At 32.6% G+C, this 17,860-nt stretch overlaps 1 protein-coding gene across 7 annotated transcripts in view; it reads left to right on the top strand.

Annotated features, from left to right (window-relative positions):
• LOC129218433 (gamma-butyrobetaine dioxygenase-like) overlaps positions 1-17,860 on the top strand; it is a 94,547-nt gene that overhangs the window by 51,752 nt on the left and 24,935 nt on the right. For all 7 annotated transcript variants that reach the window (XM_054852692.1, XM_054852693.1, XM_054852697.1 and 4 more), the window contains 3 exons: positions 7,618-7,754; positions 8,035-8,219; positions 10,199-10,398. In XM_054852692.1, the coding sequence (XP_054708667.1) occupies positions 7,618-7,754; positions 8,035-8,219; positions 10,199-10,398 (522 nt within the window). The remainder of the gene's footprint in view (positions 1-7,617; positions 7,755-8,034; positions 8,220-10,198; positions 10,399-17,860) is intronic.

The raw sequence follows: 17,860 nt of genomic DNA on the forward strand, positions 1-17,860 counted from the left end.
CAAAACAATTTTTACTGTGTGTATCTTAATTTTCAGTTGAAGTATATACCTTAAAAAACTTAGTTGATCCATTTTATTTTCTGATATTTTTGTAGTGACGATTTCCCCCTTATAAGGCTTCAAAATGCATAATTTTACATCGTTTTTTGAAAATTTCCTCCGGGGGAGCTCCGGACCCCCTAAATTTTAAAGCATTACATATCTCACTAAAAGGGAAACCCTGCACTACTCTTCTAATAAAATTCCCTCTCTTAAGGTCAATTTAGAAAAAAAAGATAGCAGGTAAAAACATTATAATCCTAAGAAAGACAACTCCCCCCCCCCCCAAAAAAAAATACCCCGAAACTCCCAAATAAAATTTTAATGCCCCTCTCGTGGGAACACCTATGCAAGAAATTTTGTAGTTAGTAATGAGCAATGACACGCGAAAACATTTTCTCCTCCCTTACTCCCCTCGTTGTATACATCTACAATGGGTAAATAGGTTGAGAAATATCATGCGCTCCTTTGAGGGGTCCAATCCTGCCCTGCTTTTTACTGTCCATTGCTCCTGAAAAAACTGTCTTTGTATCCACCCCTGTACACCTTCTACTTTTTTTAACTTCGCGGCAGCCCAGGGAACACTCCCGACTGTACCACACATTTATAAACGTCTAAAACAGCGTTTCCAAGTTATCAATTAAAAAACTTTGTGGGAGAGCCTCCTCTTGTGTTTTGTGGGAGAGCTTTCCGTCAACGTGAATCCTGTCACAAGTTTATAAGACCTCGTCTAAAGTTTTTAGAAGTTTGAACATCAATTTCGAAACATTGCCGAGGATGAGTACCTGATCTGAATTTCTTCCTTTCTAGTCCAGTCAATGAAGGTAAAAAAATAGGCTTTGTCTCAACTAATTTAGGGAAAGCTGAATTTTTGCAGGATGTTAGCACACCAAGTATACACTAAAAAAACACAAAGTCCCGACCCCCTCCCCTCTTGCTTTCCTCCCCACCCTCTCCGAAACATTACAAGAGCAGTGCTATGATTAAAACATTTCCGTGTCGTAACTAATTAAGAGAAAGCTGAATTTTCGCAGGATGTTAGTGCTTAAAGTATACACTACAAAAACACAAAGTCCCGACCCCCACCCCTCTTGCTTCCTCCCCCACCCCTTCCGAAACATTGCAACAGCAGTACTATGATTATACGCTTTTCGTGTCGCAAAAAATAAGGGGAAAGCTTTTTTTTTGCAGGATGTTAGTACTTAAACTATCGATTAAAGAATCAATGTCCCAACCCCCCCCCCTCTTGCTTCCCCCCCCCCCCAAACATTCCGAAATATTGCAAGAGCAGTACTATAATTATACGCTTACAACTCAAAAATTAATGATGTTACCGGGGAGTTCCTTTTTTTATTTCATTCCTAATAATATTATAAACCAGTGGTGCCTAACCTAAGGCACGGGGGTCACATCCGGCCCGCGAAGCTGATCCTTGTGTCCCGTCGTTTTAAAACGTTACAACTCGAAGAGTGCGATTAATGACAATGTTACAAATTAGGAGTCAAATATTTAGAAATAGGTTTCTGAAAAACAAGTTGCATTCAACAAAATAAGCATCGAGTAATGATAACAACAATTATTAATTTGCAATTTTTTTTCCTTTTCCGTATTTTTCCATTTCATTTAGAAAAGAGTAAAATATTTTGAAATTTTATATGTGCTTTAGCCCGCGAGAACGATTTTACTTGTACATGCGGCTCTCTGGAAGAAAATGTTGAGGACCACTCTTATAAACAAATTATATTACATAACACTTTTTATGCAGATAGCTCAGTTTCACTATTTTAATAACTTAATCATATACAGAAAACTCACTACAAAAAGTAACTTCAACAAATTACAGCTTTTTAATCTATACGTTTTGGGAAGAAATGTTTGGAAAAAATTTGTAGGTAATAATTTAATGACAGTCATTTAGTTGAAATGGAGCGACAATATAATGACGTTCACTTTACGTTTTACTACCATTGTACAATTTTTTGTCAGCAAAGCTTATAGTTCGTTTGTGTCACCAATAGTAGTCTGCAAAATAATGTCAATGTTTGGCTAACTATTTAAGTCTTGCATTAAATAAATAAGGGATACAGTAAAACCTTTCAAGAGTTGACCACCCTTGTAAGTTAACCACCTGTCTAAGTTGACTGCTTTTTTCAGGTACAGAATTAGTCCTATATCATATGAATTAACATTTATAAGTTGACCACCTGTTTAAGTTTGACCACTAAAATAGTGCACCGCAAGTGGTCAACTTTCACAAGTTTCACTGTAGTATACTTCAACTGATTATTTCCTCGCAGCGGATATTATTACTGTTTAATATTACTTTTGGTTACTATTATTAGTCTTTTATAAGGGGTCATCTTCTAATATTTCGTTGGTTTGGTCCGAAAATATTGTTACACTGCATTGCACTACAGTGTCCACACACTGACGTGCAATGGAATCAAGCTTTACAACACATACAGTTTGTAACTCATAAAGTTTTACAATTGCAAGATATTAGTTGGAGAAGTGCACTTAGAGCAGTGGTAATCTCCATGAGCTTAGGAAGCAGTCTGTTGCTTGAAGTAAATTGACAACCCGACTCTTTTGGGGGAAGTTTAAAACCTAGCGAAGTTTGAATCTGGTGGTAAACACAAGACTCTGGTGGTAATAAAAAAAGAAACTCTTCAGTAACATGATTGATTTTTGAGCTGTAAGCGTATAATCATAGTACTGCTCTTGGAATGTTTCGGGAGGATTGGGGGGGAGGGGGGGGGAGGTACATTGATTTTTTTAGTGTAAAGTTTAAATACTAACATCCTGCAAAAAAAAAAAGCTTTCCCCTTATTTTTTGTGACACGAAAAGTGTATAATCATAGTACTGCTCTTGCAATGTTTCGGAAGAGGTGGGGGAGGAAGCAAGAGGGGTGAGGGTCGGGACTTAGTGTTTTTTTTAGTGTATACTTTAAGCACTAACATCCTGCAAAAATTCAGCTTTCTCTTAATTAGTTGCGACACGAAAATGTTATAATCATAGCACTGCTCTTGCAATGTTTCGGAGGGGGTGGGGAGAAAAGCAAGAGGGGTGGGGGTCGGGACTTTGTGTTCTTTTAGTGCATACTTTATGTGCTAACATCCTGCGAAAATTCAGCTTTCTCTTAATTAGTTGCGACACGAAAATGTTATAATCATAGCACTGCTCTTGTAATGTTTCGGAGAGGATGGAGAGGAATGAAAGAGGGGAGGGGGTCGGGTTTTTTTTAGTGTATACTTGGTGTGCTAACATCCAGCAAAAATTCAGCTTTCCCTAAATTAGTTGCGACTCGAAACCTTTATTGACTGGGCTATTCAGGTTATCAAAGATAGCTTAAGTCTGAAATTACGTTTTTGTGATTTCAATTTCAAAATTTTTCGGGGAGAACCCCTCAAACGCAATGTTCACCCTCATTAAAGATCGTCTAAAAATTCCGATTTAAGACCTCAATTTTGAAAAAATTTCCAGGGAAAGTAATCGAAATCCATGTTTTCAACTGATGTCATCAAAGTATGACAGACGAAGGCGTATTTAGGATTTCAATTTTGAATAATTTCCGCGAATGTGCCCCATACTCTATTCCTGCCCATTATTCTTAAAAAAAGTCTCTTTTTTATCTTTAAGGACTTGAATTTGTAAACATTATCGGAGGAGAATTCCCAATCTTCATTCCTGAAATCATCAAAGACGGTCTACATTACGGTTTCAGGACTTTAATTTCAAAAAAAAATCCGGAGAAAAGTTCTGAACAACTCATTTCCCACATCATGAATTTTGTTTCTAGAACCTAGTTTTGAAAATATTCTGGAGGAGAACCTCTGAACTCAGCATTGCTCCAAAATTGCTGAAAAAACGTCTGAATTTTCGTTTTTAAGACTGTAATATGGAAAAAATTCCGGGCGAAATTTTCCGAAACCCAACCCTTCTAACTTCGCCTAAGATAGCTTACTGTATTGCATATTTGAGACATATTTCGAAAAATTTCTAAGAAGAGTCTCAAACCTCATTCCTCCCCCGTTTACTCACGTTGTCTAAGATTTTCCTACAATCGTATTTTGGACTTCAATTACAAAAAATTTCCAGTTGAGCATACCCTCCCCTCCCCCCCCCCCCAGAACACCCCTCTTTCTAATATCACCGAAGGAAGTTAAAAAAGAAACTTTCTCTCATTTCGACAAACGCGAGGGGGCACAAAAGCTTCAGTTATCCGAGGGCGCTGAAGATTATCTACTCCTCTGATAGGAAATTCGTCAATTTTAATTTATGAGTTGAGCTTGGTGGAGGAGGGATGTGGGGGAGTTACGAAAATAGGGCAAGGCGCCGGTCAAGTGTTTTTCCCGGTACATATTGTCGACCCAATACGCCACTGACTACTTGTATTCCTTATTCAATACACGTTAAAGATTTAGAGGGTGGCCATCCACTTACAGCGGAAGAGCAGTGTAATGGCGGAAACTGGCTGATTAAAAGCAAAGCATTCGTATGTGAATACTAAACTCGTTTTCGGAAAAAAGGGGAGGCGGAGAGGATTTTTATTTGCAATTTGTGTTACACTATAAATCCGTTCTAACAAAAAAAAATGTTCATAACATTTTTAGTATAAAATGAATTTTTAATCTAACTATATCACAATTTACAGTTCATTAAAATTACGAAAATGCAACTTGATAGAAAAATTTTAAGCAAGATGGATGTGCGTGTTAAGAGGGGGGGGGGCGGCATTCTGAAGCTTTGCCCCACCTCGGAAAATTCCTAGATCCGGCACTGCGGTTAGAATTTGTTTTCTCAAGGTGGCCACCTTAGGAACTTGCATGTGATCAAAATTGCTCAACATAAAATTATTGATCCGTTAAATTGGATATAAAAGGTGGTGATAGTTTTGGATAAAACATATTTAAAATTTTATGTGTGAGTTAATGATAGCTCAAAGAAACAATCTCCCATTTGGGAGATACTTGACGACGTCGTGAAGTTACGTTGGAGCGATTCATCATCTATGCAATTCCATGACTGCACAGTGAAAAAATCAAAAGCTACCAGTTACAGATGCCCCCCCCCCCCCCCCCCCAGATTTTGAACAAAAGAAACAAACCTGGAACTTAGAGGAACATTGGGAATATTGTAATAATTGAAATAAAAGCTAAAAACACACTTGGTAAAGAAGCCTTTTTTTTTTTAGTGTAAAACATAATTTATATTTATGAATTATGCCTGAAAGAAGTATGTAAGCCAACATTGCTCATATAATCGCATATTGAAAGTTATAAGATAGTGTAGGCGGGATAATTTCATACTTCAGTACGAGAGACAGTGGCTTCCAAAAGTATTCGTACCCTCTGAAATTTTTTAGCAAAATCACGCGAAACTGAATTCGAATATGAAGTTCAATTTTTTTTTTACATCATTCCTATGTCATTCTAAATAAAACACTGTAGTTTTTTCAAAATACTGACGGATCTTCTTTTTGAAATGGGTCAAAAACGAAGAGACGGAGAAATAATACATCTCGAAAGTCATCGTATTCTCAAATATTTTCGATTAAATTCATGATTAAAACTATCATATGACGTTTTTTATTATTTTTGCGTTGTGTTGACTCTTAAAAGTTATTTTGTTTCATTTTTTTTTGTTTATTTATTCATTAATATTGTGCTTATTACTTTAAAATGGCTGGTATTCGTAAAAAAACACAAACACCATTCGAAATTTGAATTTTTCCCTCAAAGTAGCGGTAAATTGGTTTGAAATGTCTCTAAATTAGTTAATTTATTCCATTCTATAGTAACGTGCTTGATAAAATGCTTCACAGAAACGAATCGGACCGAAAACAAGGTAAGAAAAGGTCAACCGGCAAAGTTGACAAAGCGTGATCGGAGATTTACAGTTTAAAAAAATCATGAAAATACACAACCGAGTGCTGTAAAAGTTTCTGCAGAGTTAAATGAAAATTTTTACATTTAATTTTTACCTAAAGTTGTTCTCCAAGTTCTCTGATTAGCTTGATTAAATGGGACTTCTTACCGCAGAAACTTTCTTAACCGTGCAAAAAACAGAAAACTTAACGCTATTCGTCGCAAAATCAATGATAAATAAGCTGAAAACGTTTCGGAATTACGTCTTACTTACAGATAAAAATTAATTCAACATTTTTGGTTAAATTGTTGTATAATTGTAAATAGAAGAAAAAATTAGTAACTTAATCTTAAGAACTTAGTTGGGCCAGTTAATCAGGACTGTGAATGTATTCTTGTGTGAGGGTGCATATCAGCATCAGGACTTGGTAGTTTGGAATTTTTTGATGAAATAATGAATCATGCTGTTCATTTAATGTTTTAAAAACCAATTTTAAACTCTTAGCCAAAAATTTGGTTATCTGAAACAACTTTGTTTTTTATCAAGATAACGATAAGAAGCACACGGTTTTCAACGTTTGCGTCTAGTGCCTCAAGAATTGTCCTAAAGTTCAGAAAATACCCCTTCAATCTGCAGATTTGAACTTAATGTAACATACTTAGAGATGTGTGGAGGCTAGATTACGAAAATACGGTTTTGAAACGAAAATAGAGCTAGAAACAGTAAGAGTCGGAGTGTGGTTGAACACTTACTCAGAAATTACGCAAAAAAAAAAAAAAAAAAAAGGAATGAAATCTATTCCCAGACGTTTAACAGGTGTTTTTGATACTGCATGATATTCTACTAAATAAAATCTTAATAAAAATATATATTATTCAATAATATATAGACATTTTTTAAAGTGTACGAAGACTTTTGTGAGATAAAATTTTCGGCACTTTTTGGTTTTTGATTTTTAAAAAATTAAGTTTTAATATTTTTAAAAAAAAATTCATGTAGTTTTGTTGAAAATTGATCATAGATCTTATAATTAAATACCTGTTTCGAAATATTAATTCTAACCAATGGATAGGATAGGATCCTATTTCATTGAAAGTCGTAAGTGTACGAACACTTTTGGGAGTCACTGTATGTACAGTATTCGATTTCCTTAAACAAACTAGTGTCATACTAGTTTGTATAAATATTTTTTCATTCACAATATAAGACAGAATCCCCGTGCTATATATGATATAATTTATTACTATTGATTCATTTTTAAATGAAAGATATCACTGTAAATGTTATGAGCACTCATTTAAAATGAATGACTGGTGTTTGGTTTTGATGAGTAAAATTTTGAAGTTCAATTACTCTATAGCCATAAACCACCTTTAATTTCAAAGAGCAAATACGTTTTCGTTAATTCAAGGCGAATATGTCTGCAGTATGAAGGGACATTCCTGAATTCTACCTTTTAAAGGCAAACTTCAAATATTCGAATCAGAGTTATATTTCAAGTGCGCTGAAAAAAGTTTATAAATTCTCAAAGTAGTAGGTGTGGGACATTTTTTTGGGGTATGAGCAAAATATTAATTATTTTCTTATAGTTTGTTAAAAAGTTCATTGATTTTTACCACAGATAAAATATTTTTTTGTCATAACCCTATATATGCTAACTGAATGTAACTCTTCAAACGTAGCTCAAATAGTTGTTTTCGATTTTACAGGAAGCTGGGCTAAAGCTACAGCAGCACACATACCAGATCTAAAACCACCCGAAATAACAAAGACTTTTCCATCTTCTCATCAGTCTTTGAAAATTGGTTTTGAAGATAATTTAGCTTCAGACTTTCAGTTTATATGGGTAAGTAATTAGTTTAGAAGGTGTGCTTCTTAAATCACGAAGGTATATGTTTCAATGACTTCATATGAGAAATATCTGAAACAAATAAGATTTGTGTGGTCAACTGTTGAAGATAAGAACTTTCGTAACCCCCCAAATTCATCAGCTATGAAATTGTCTGTTATTTTTTAAATTATGGTATAAGACAGCATAATTTAAATTGCTGATTACTTATTCTATTTTCGAATTTTCTGTAGTTATGCATTGTTTTATATAAGTTAGTATTTATCTATATTTTTAGCTACGTGACAACTGCCAATGTGAAAAATGCATACATCCTCAAAACAAGCAAAAGATGCTGGATACAGTGAGCTTAGACATAAATATTAAGCCCATATCGTACTATATAACAGAAACTGGTAGTTTGAAGATAATATGGCCTGACGGAGATGGTGGAGAACACGTTAGTCTCTATGATCCTCAATGGTAAGACATTTTATTAGTCTAACTGTCCAATCAATTTGGTCATTAATAACTTTGTATTTTCAATTTGTGTGGAAGTTATAATTTATGGATTTATATGTATGAGTTATTTTCCCATTTTTAAAAACGTATGAGCCCTTGTGCTATATCGTCGCCTCAGAGCAACAGTAGGATATATCCTACTGTTATACGTGGGATTAGATACTCTTGCTTTGAGGAGACGATATCTTTCAAGAATTTCTTTAATTATTTATCAATAGTTTCATTCAGAAAAAAATACTTTAATCAAACATTATTTTTGAAATTTAAGAGGGTTTTTTTCTTTCAAAGTCCGAACGGTTACGAAAAAAAAAAAAAAAAAAACTCGTGAAAATCCGATGGTTCGACACGAAGATGTGTTAAGGGCTGTTCGCTTACATCCGTCCAGTTCATCCCGTTTTTTGACGTGACGGACTGCCGACGAAAGTAGAGTAGCATTCACATACGGGTCGCCGTATGTCAATCACGTGACTGAATTCACCCGCCAGAGAAAAGAGCGCGCTGCTTGGCGGAAACCAATGAAACGTCATTCTACTTTTGACGGCCGTCAGATATCAAGGTTCTTCTGATCGAAACCGGTCCCGTCCAAGATGGCTTGCTGTCATGGCAACTAGCAAAGAAAACCTGTTTCGGGAGAAAAAAAAAGTGATGCACGGAACGGACGGCCGATATGTGAATAGGCCCTTAGGCAGTCCCTCTAATGTACCCGTCTATCACGTCAGGTCGCAATCATCAATTTTAAACATGCAGTGAGCACATCAACATGCCTCCAACAGCAAAATCTCCTGCGAAGTGTGAATTTCATGCTGTATGCTAAAGTTCAATTTGTTTCATGTTCAGGTGTGCAATGCAGCAGAAATTCGTCAACAAATGAGTACTGTATACAGGAAAACTTTCACAAGTTACTGAACAAGGTCATGTACATTACGCAAGCTGTCTGATCAATACCGTTCAAACTTGGCTCCTTCCGATAACCATCTTTTTGCTCAGATGAAAATCTGACTCGGAAGACAAAAATTTGGCTCAGACGAATAGATAATTGACATTAAGACCAGACGGTGGTCTTCAATGATGAGAGTAGGGAAGGTTGGTGCCACGCAACGATAAATTTCTCAATTAGAGCCCAGACTGCGTAGAAATGTAGTTAGATGTTGGATGATACACCTATAATGCCGTGTGCAGGTAAACGGCAGTATCTGCAGAAATAAGTTTTCGAGATATTTGAAGAAACGCGTTTTGGATTCAATACTAACAATAGGGATATTTTGGAATTAGACGTCTTTTTCGCGCTTTTTTTTTCAGCGGAAACCAAATAAGCGAGCTTGTACAATAAAGATAGCGTACAATAGATGAGAAAAATGCAAAAAAAAAATATGAAAAATTTGCAGTTACTGCCCTTTACGTGCACACGCAAGTATATACTGCCGTATCTGCAGAAATGAGTTTTCGAGATATTTGAAAAAAAAAAAAAAAAAAAAAAATGTGTGCTCGATTCAATACTAACAATAGGGAAACATTGGAATTATACGTTTTTTTCGCACCTTTTTTTCAGCGGAAACCAAATAAGCAAGCTCGCACAATAAAGCTAACTCACAACAAATGACAAAAGTGCAAAAAAAAAAAAAAAAATGTAGTTACTGCCCTTTACCTGCCCACCGCAGTATAGCCAAAAAATTTTCTAATGTTTTTGCTAAAATTCATAGTTTAACAAGACTCGAGCTCTTAAAAAGCCGACATTTTCCCATACTATGAGGAAGTTATTTCACTTTACCTACGATGTAAGATCATTAAATGTTGCTTTTAAACCTTGAGGTTAAAGTTTATTTCATGAAGTTGAGAATTTATTTTGCAAAAATGTTTACAATGATCAATTTATTAAGAGTATATAACTTTTCAAATGCAAGAGCTACATTTAGGTTTTCAAAAAAAATTTATTACATCAGGTTGCACAAGTGCGGGAAAGATTTTGAACTAGACAGTTACGACTCCTTTCATGATGCTTTACCGCGTATGATTACATGGAATGGTGAGAAGATTAAAGAAAGCAAACCTGAAATCAACTACAATGATGTAATGGAAACAGAAGAAGGTCTTAAAACGTGGCTGGAGATGATTTATAAATACGGACTGGCAATTATACGAAGTAAGTTGAAAAATCATTAAATATTTTTCTCAGGTCTCTGCTTCTTTCTAAAAAATATTAGTATCTTAAACTCGAGTTAGTTATGATATTTTGTTTTTGAAATTGCTCATTTCTATTTTTTAATTATTGTTTCAGAACTGATGTTTGTTACATATTGCTTCCTTTCAAAATACCTTTGAAATACAATAATTTAGAATAATGCAATTTAAGACAATATACATTTAGTAGAATTAAGGAAAAAATTTTAACACTCTTTTACATGGTTAGATGAATTGAAACGAATTGTGTCTAAGTAAATCTTCGCAATGTTAATATATATAAATATATATATATATATATATATATATATATATATATATATATATATATATATATATATATATATATATATATATATATATTTATTTATTAATGAAAAGAATTAAAAGAAAATGTAATTTAAAAATTATACATTAATATCCAAGAGTTCTGTAGTAGGGGAAGAGTGGTTAGTAGGGGAAAAAGGACAGTTCTGCGACAGCAGGGGCAATCGGGCAATGTGCAAGTGCAACCCCTGCACCGTCCAGATCCGCCTGCGACCTCCGCCTCCCAATCCCCCTCTGACCTTGGGTTGACTCCCCTCTGATCTCATGGCTGCGCCTCCGTGTAATCTTTGTAGAAGATTACGGAGTATTTTCGCGCATTTGCCGTTTTTCGCGCGTTTTCGAACTTTGTCATTTTTTCTTTGTAACCTTTTACGAGGATATTTTCGCGCATTTATTTTTTCCCCCGCGAATTCGGACTTCGTCACCTTTTTCTCATAATCTTTTACGAGGATATTTTCGCGCGTTTTTAGATATTTTGCCGCGAATTTTATTTATTTTCGGTCATACTGGACATAGTCGTTTTTTCTCACAAACTTTTACGAGGATATTTTCACGCGTTTTGATTTATTTTCAAGCATTTTAGAGTTCGAGGATTATTTTACCGTTTTAGTCTTAGACTATTCTAAAGTCTTTTAATCTTTTATTATTTTCTCACATTTTTATTCTTTCACTATTTTTAATCATTTCAGACTTTGAATATTTTTCACAAGTTAGATTTTTTTTCATGCATTTTTGGACTAGAAATTTTTTTCACATCCATACATTTAGGATTTCGATTATTTTTTTCTCTAGTTAGGTCTTTGACTATTTTAAAGCTCTTTTGTCTATTTTTACCAATTTGTAGATTTAGTTTATTTTTATACCTTTTGATTTTTAATTATGTTTGCATCTTTTATTTATTTACAAGTCTACTCGACTTTATCATTTTTCCAACTTAAACTATTTTTTTCATAATTTTGGAGTTCAATTGTATTTTCATACATATTTACACTTAAATTATTTTTCGAATTTCGATTTTTTTTTTCATACATTTCATACTATATCATTTTTACAACTTTGATTCTTTGCACGAATTTCAAAACTTGCATTCAATTTACTTTTAGTAGTAATTAACACTTATCATTAACAAATTTTCACGAATTTTAAAAATCAACTTAATTAATTTTTTCCAGTAAGCAAATTTCGCACTCAAGTTACATTTCATCACTACATATGCTTTTCAAGAGTTTCATTTAATTTATCACATTTCATTTAATCAACTCTAATAATTATTTTTCGATTAGTATTTAACTTAGTCATTTTATCGCATAGTATTTTACTTTATTTTTTTTTCATACAAGCACTCATGTTAGAATAAAACAAAATTTTCACGAAGTAGATTCACTTTGACTATTTCATTTTCCCAATAATATTTTATTTTACTTTACCATACTTTACTATTTTACTTACTGCGTTTTACTATTTATCATTCATTACAGCTTTTCCAAAATATTACTTTACAACCAACTAATTTCATTAACAGAATTTTCATTACAATTTATAAATTTCAGTTTTATTTAATTAATTTTACCTACGGTAAAATAAAACACATCACATAAAAATGTTAAACATCAATGAAGAACCCAAGAAATGTTAAAATAAGTCGTGTATCAAAACTTCATGTCTAAAATCCTACAAATTTTAAAAATAGACTCACCGAAAAATAACTTCTACTGAAATTAATTTCAAAACTTACAATCAATTTACTCTTAGCATTAATAAACACTTATCATTAAGAAATTTTCATGGATTTTAAAAATCAACTTAATTAATTTTTTCCAGTAAGCAAATTTCGCACTCAAGTTACATTTCATCACTACATATGCTTTTCAAGAGTTTTATTTAATTTATCACATTTTATTTAATCAACTCTAATAATTATTTTTTGATTAGTATTTAACTTAGTCATTTTATCGCATAGTGTTTTACTTTATTTTTTTTTCATACAAGCACTCTTGTTAGAATAAAAGAAAATTTTCACGAAGTAGATTCACTTTGACTATTTCATTTTCCCAATAATATTTTATTTTACTTTACCATACTTTACTATTTTACTTACTGCGTTTTATTATTTATCATTCATTACAGCTTTTCCAAAATATTACTTTACAACATTACAAACAACTAATTTCATTAACAGAATTTTCATTACAATTTATAAATTTCAGTTTTATTTAATTATTTTTACCTACGGTAAAATAAAACACATCACATAAAAATGTTAAACATCAATGAAGAACCCAAGAAATAACAAAAATTATAAGTCGAGTATCAAAACTTCATGTCTACAATCCTACAAATTTTAAAAATAGACTCACTGAAAAATAACTTCTACTGAAATTAATTTCAAAACTTACAATCAATTTACTCTTAGTAGTAATTAACACTTATCATTAACAAATTTTCACGAATTTTAAAAATCATCTTAAATAATTTTTTCATGTAAGCAAATTTCGCGCTCAAGTTACGTTTTATCACTGCATATGCTTTTCAAGAGTTTTATTGAATTTACCACATTTTATTTAATTATTTTTTGATTAGTATTTAACTTAGTCATTTTATCGCTTAGTATTTAACTTAATCATTTTCTCGCTTGTTTTTACTTTATCGTTTCCCCCCCCCCCCCGATATTTTTAAACTTAGAAATTTTTCACAATTAGTCACAGGAATCGAACCCTCAAATTTTTCGAAACATTATCAGGTCTACAATTTTCATCCAACTAATTTAATTTAAAAACTTGCAATCAGTTTACTCGTAGTAGTAACTAACACTTATCATTAACAAATTTTCACGGATTTAAAAAAAAAAATCAACTTAATTAATTTTTTTCCAGTAAGCAAATTTCGCACTCAAGTTACATTTCATCACTACATATGCTTTTCAAGAGTTTCATTTAATTTATCACATTTTATTTAATCAACTCGAATAATTATTTTTTGATTAGTATTTAACTTAATCATTTTATCGCATAGTATTTTACTTTATTATTTTTTTTTTCATACAAGCACTCTTGTTAGAATAAAACAAAATTTTCAAGAAGTAGATTCACTTAGTCTATTTAGTTTTACCGAAAATATATTACTCTAACAATTAATTTCTTTAACAATTAATTTCTTTAACAAAATCGATATCATTTATTTTAGTCTTTATCCTTTTCGAACGATACATTCAAATGGTCAGCGTACGTTAAATTAAGAATCTTAATCTAAAATTTAACAAAATTAAGTTATAACTAAATACTGAGTAAAATTAAGTACAAAAGACTAACCTTATTGGAGTGAAATCCCTCAAGTGCCACCAATTGCGATGTTATTCAAAAACAATGAATGAAATTGTAACAAGTGGATTGTTAACTATAACTCAATCTCACAAATTACAACTACACGCATGTTTTATTTGAAATCGCTGCATACGGCTGGCTGCCCATCATCGATTTGCAGAAATCATGCCGAGATATCATCACATCAGCGCGGCAGTTGAAAAAAACGTACCCTGATCCTACAGAACTTCGCATCGTCCACACACACCGATACAAATTGAGGAAATGACTTTATCAATATTGCTATCTACCCCTTTACCGATAACAGATAACAAACCCCACGTGCGAGTATGATTCACCAGTAGCAAGCACATCTTGTAAGTGATGTCACTGTTTCTGACCAATTAAAATTAGTTCACGTTTCTCAAACGTCACGGCAAATCTCAATCATTGATCGTCAATAGCCTGATGCTAGGTTTTCCAAACAAAATTTGAGATTTTAATTCGCAGTTTCGAATTAATTTCTTTTTCATTTCAAACTAATAAAAAAAAATTTCCAACTTGTATGAATATTTCTTTCAAAACCAGCTTTTTGATTCAAAATAGTATTTTTTCAAACTTGTAATATTTTTCTACTTAGAAAATGAAATCAAATATTTTTTTTCTTCAATCATATAAAATGTTTTTAAAGAAATAATTTCTCATACTTGTAATATTTTTCTAGTAATAAAAATAAAATCAATTTTTTTTTCATAACTTAAAAAAATAAAATAAATTTCCGCAATTGAATCTTCAAGCACAATGATTTAATTAATTTTAAAACTCATGATCACTTTACTCTTAGCATTAATAACCAATAGCACTAATCCATTTACTCTTTACACACTACTAAGTATTAATTAACACACTCGCATTACAAATAATAATAATAATGTTTAAGATACTTACAAATCACTCATTCAAGCTTTCTATTACCCAACTATTTTGTTGTTGAAAATGTTGTTGTTCATCTGTGTGAGGGAACTTGTAATGAAACTTTACCCAATCAATCGAAATAATAAGTGAAACAAAATACAGATATTCTATTGCTTTCTTATAAGAAAACACAAATAGAAATGTATGAAAGGTTAATTTCAAAGTATAAAACATCAACCATATACAACGCATAGCAATAAAGCAAATTTAAGCACTTTAAAGGATAACAGATACATTTTGAAGGATAGAGGTAATTCATTTATAAAACTTATTAATTTACTACTTAGCTAAAGGTGCATATTTTGCCGTCTGAACTTCCACACTAATAATATGATCTAACATCCACCCAGATCCAAGTTGTATAAACGCCTCTAAGGCATTTTCAACCTGACCAATAGCATCATTCAAATGTTCTAAGATAGTGTCCTTAACAAGTTCTATTCGCATAACACTTCTAAAATAAGAAGTAATCAAATCATCATCATCACAATCAGCCGCATGACGACTCAGCACAGCCTTCATTACTATGCACCATTTAATGCTTCGTTTTTCATCTATTTCATCCTCCAGTATTTGAATAATTTGATGTCTTAACTCATTAAAACACATTTTTACGTCGTGTGAATTTTGAGGAGCAGGTGTTACAAACTCCGTATCAAAAACACCGATCGCAGTTTGTCGAATAGGTCTTTCCCTCTTTGGGGTCGGAGTCTTCATTGTAACTCGCTTCACTGCACTATGCATAACACGAGTGTGATGCAAAAGGGTAGATTTTCCAACAAACACTTTTCCGCACTGATCACACTTATAGCTTCGTTCATGTGTCCGGGTATGCCTCTTCAAACAATCCTCTCGTTTAAACTTTCTGTCACATTTCGAACATGCAAAGGTGGTAGTAGAATTATGAATCTTCAAATGACGATTCAAAGCAGATTTCCACATGAATGACTTTCCACATTCTTGACATATGAATGAGGGACCATGCTCCTTAACATGTAGATTCAAACGCTTTCTTTCATCGAATAGCATGTCGCACTTTTCACAACTATAAGACTTCTTTCTATAATGTATCTTTTGATGTCTTCTCAAAGTAGACTCACGCCAAAAGGAAGCATTACATTTCATACAACAAAATGGTTTCATTCCTGAATGAGTCTTAAGATGTTGATTCAAATTTGAATTTGAACTAAATTGCTTCCCACATGAAGCACATACCTGTAAAAGATATAAAGGAAAAATAAATCAAAAATTATCAGAAACTTTTTTTATTTTAGTTAATTCTATCATTGAAAATATCGTTTAAAACACTAACACATACGAAGTTTCATGCTATATACTTTCTCAACAACATTTCAACATCTAAATTTAATCTCAAATGAAATGTAAATAAATACATAAAACGTGAAAACAAAACTCCTGTTTACATCATATTCAATTCTTTTAATAAGACAAGAATCCGAAAGTTGAAATTTTATAAAAGTTCATTTAAAAATACAGCACACAATATCGTTTACCGTTCCGCTACCAAAAATCAGCATGTTCAATTTTTCCACTAAACTGACAAGCTTCTTTAGAATATTAAAGTAAGACGTTTATCAAATAAGCGCAAACCTTCAAGTAAGCACATTCTGTGCAAATATTAATCAATTTTCATGAAATGAATATTTCGTACTCACACTTTTGAAATAGAAAAATTGGTGAAATCTTTACCCAAAATCATTTATTATATTATTTTCATGTTGCTTGGGCCCTCAAATATTTCAACAAAAGAATTATCACATAACAAATTCAAAAATAAATACTTACATGTGATGATAAAACATCTTCACGACTCACACCATCATCAACAATATTTGTGTTTTCCCTATGATTTTCCATTAGAAAAGCTCTAAAGAAATTCAAAACACCAAGTTATAATTTCCAACTGTTCGAAAGAGTTTTTCGATAGAAGTTAACTTCAGCACAGAAAACCTCACGTCACGATCGGAATGGAATCCAAACCACCAAATGATCTTTCGAAGTAACCACCACATCAAATTTATACTTTCGAAGGATGCGTTAAACAAAAAGGTGAAATTATCAACCAATGAGAATGCTAAATGAAATGGATGAGAGAACCAATGAGCTTAATGCATCTGTTTGAATACAATCCTTTCACAACAGTAAAAAATAAAACAAAATTAATAAATTAATAAAGATAAATTCAATCCATATGTGACCATCAAGATCTTTCTCAAAATTTGTCGAAGACTACTCTGAGTGGAGTTGAGCTGTTTTTCTCAAAATTTAAGTTTCAGGATGTGCCATGACTTTTAATTTGAAACCTACATAAAATAGCTTTCCACATCATCCGCTCGAATTTTCCATCACAGCGAATGCCGATGACGTTTTCGCAGCTCGCGCATGACATGGTCAATCACGCGTGATTCGAAATCTACCCTTTTGCACCACACTCGTGTTATGCATAGTGCAGTGAAGCTAGTTACAATGAAGACTCCGACCCCAAAGAGGGAAAGACCTACTCGACAAACTGCGATCGGTGTTTTTGCTACGGAGTTTGTAACACCTGCTCCTCAAAATTCACATGACATAAAAATGTGTTTTAATGAGTTAAGACATCAAATTATTCAAATACTTGAGGATGAAATAGATGAAAAACGAAGCATTAAATGGTGCATAGTAATGAAGGCTGTGCTGAGTCGTCATGCGGTTGATTGTGATGATGATGATTTGATTACTTCTTATTTTAGAAGTGTGATGCGAATAGAACTTGTTAAGGACACTATCTTAGAACATTTGAATGATGCTATTGGTCAGGTTGAA

This window comes from Uloborus diversus, chromosome 3 (genome assembly GCF_026930045.1).
Source record: "Uloborus diversus isolate 005 chromosome 3, Udiv.v.3.1, whole genome shotgun sequence".
Classification (NCBI taxonomy): Eukaryota; Metazoa; Arthropoda; class Arachnida; order Araneae; family Uloboridae; genus Uloborus; species Uloborus diversus.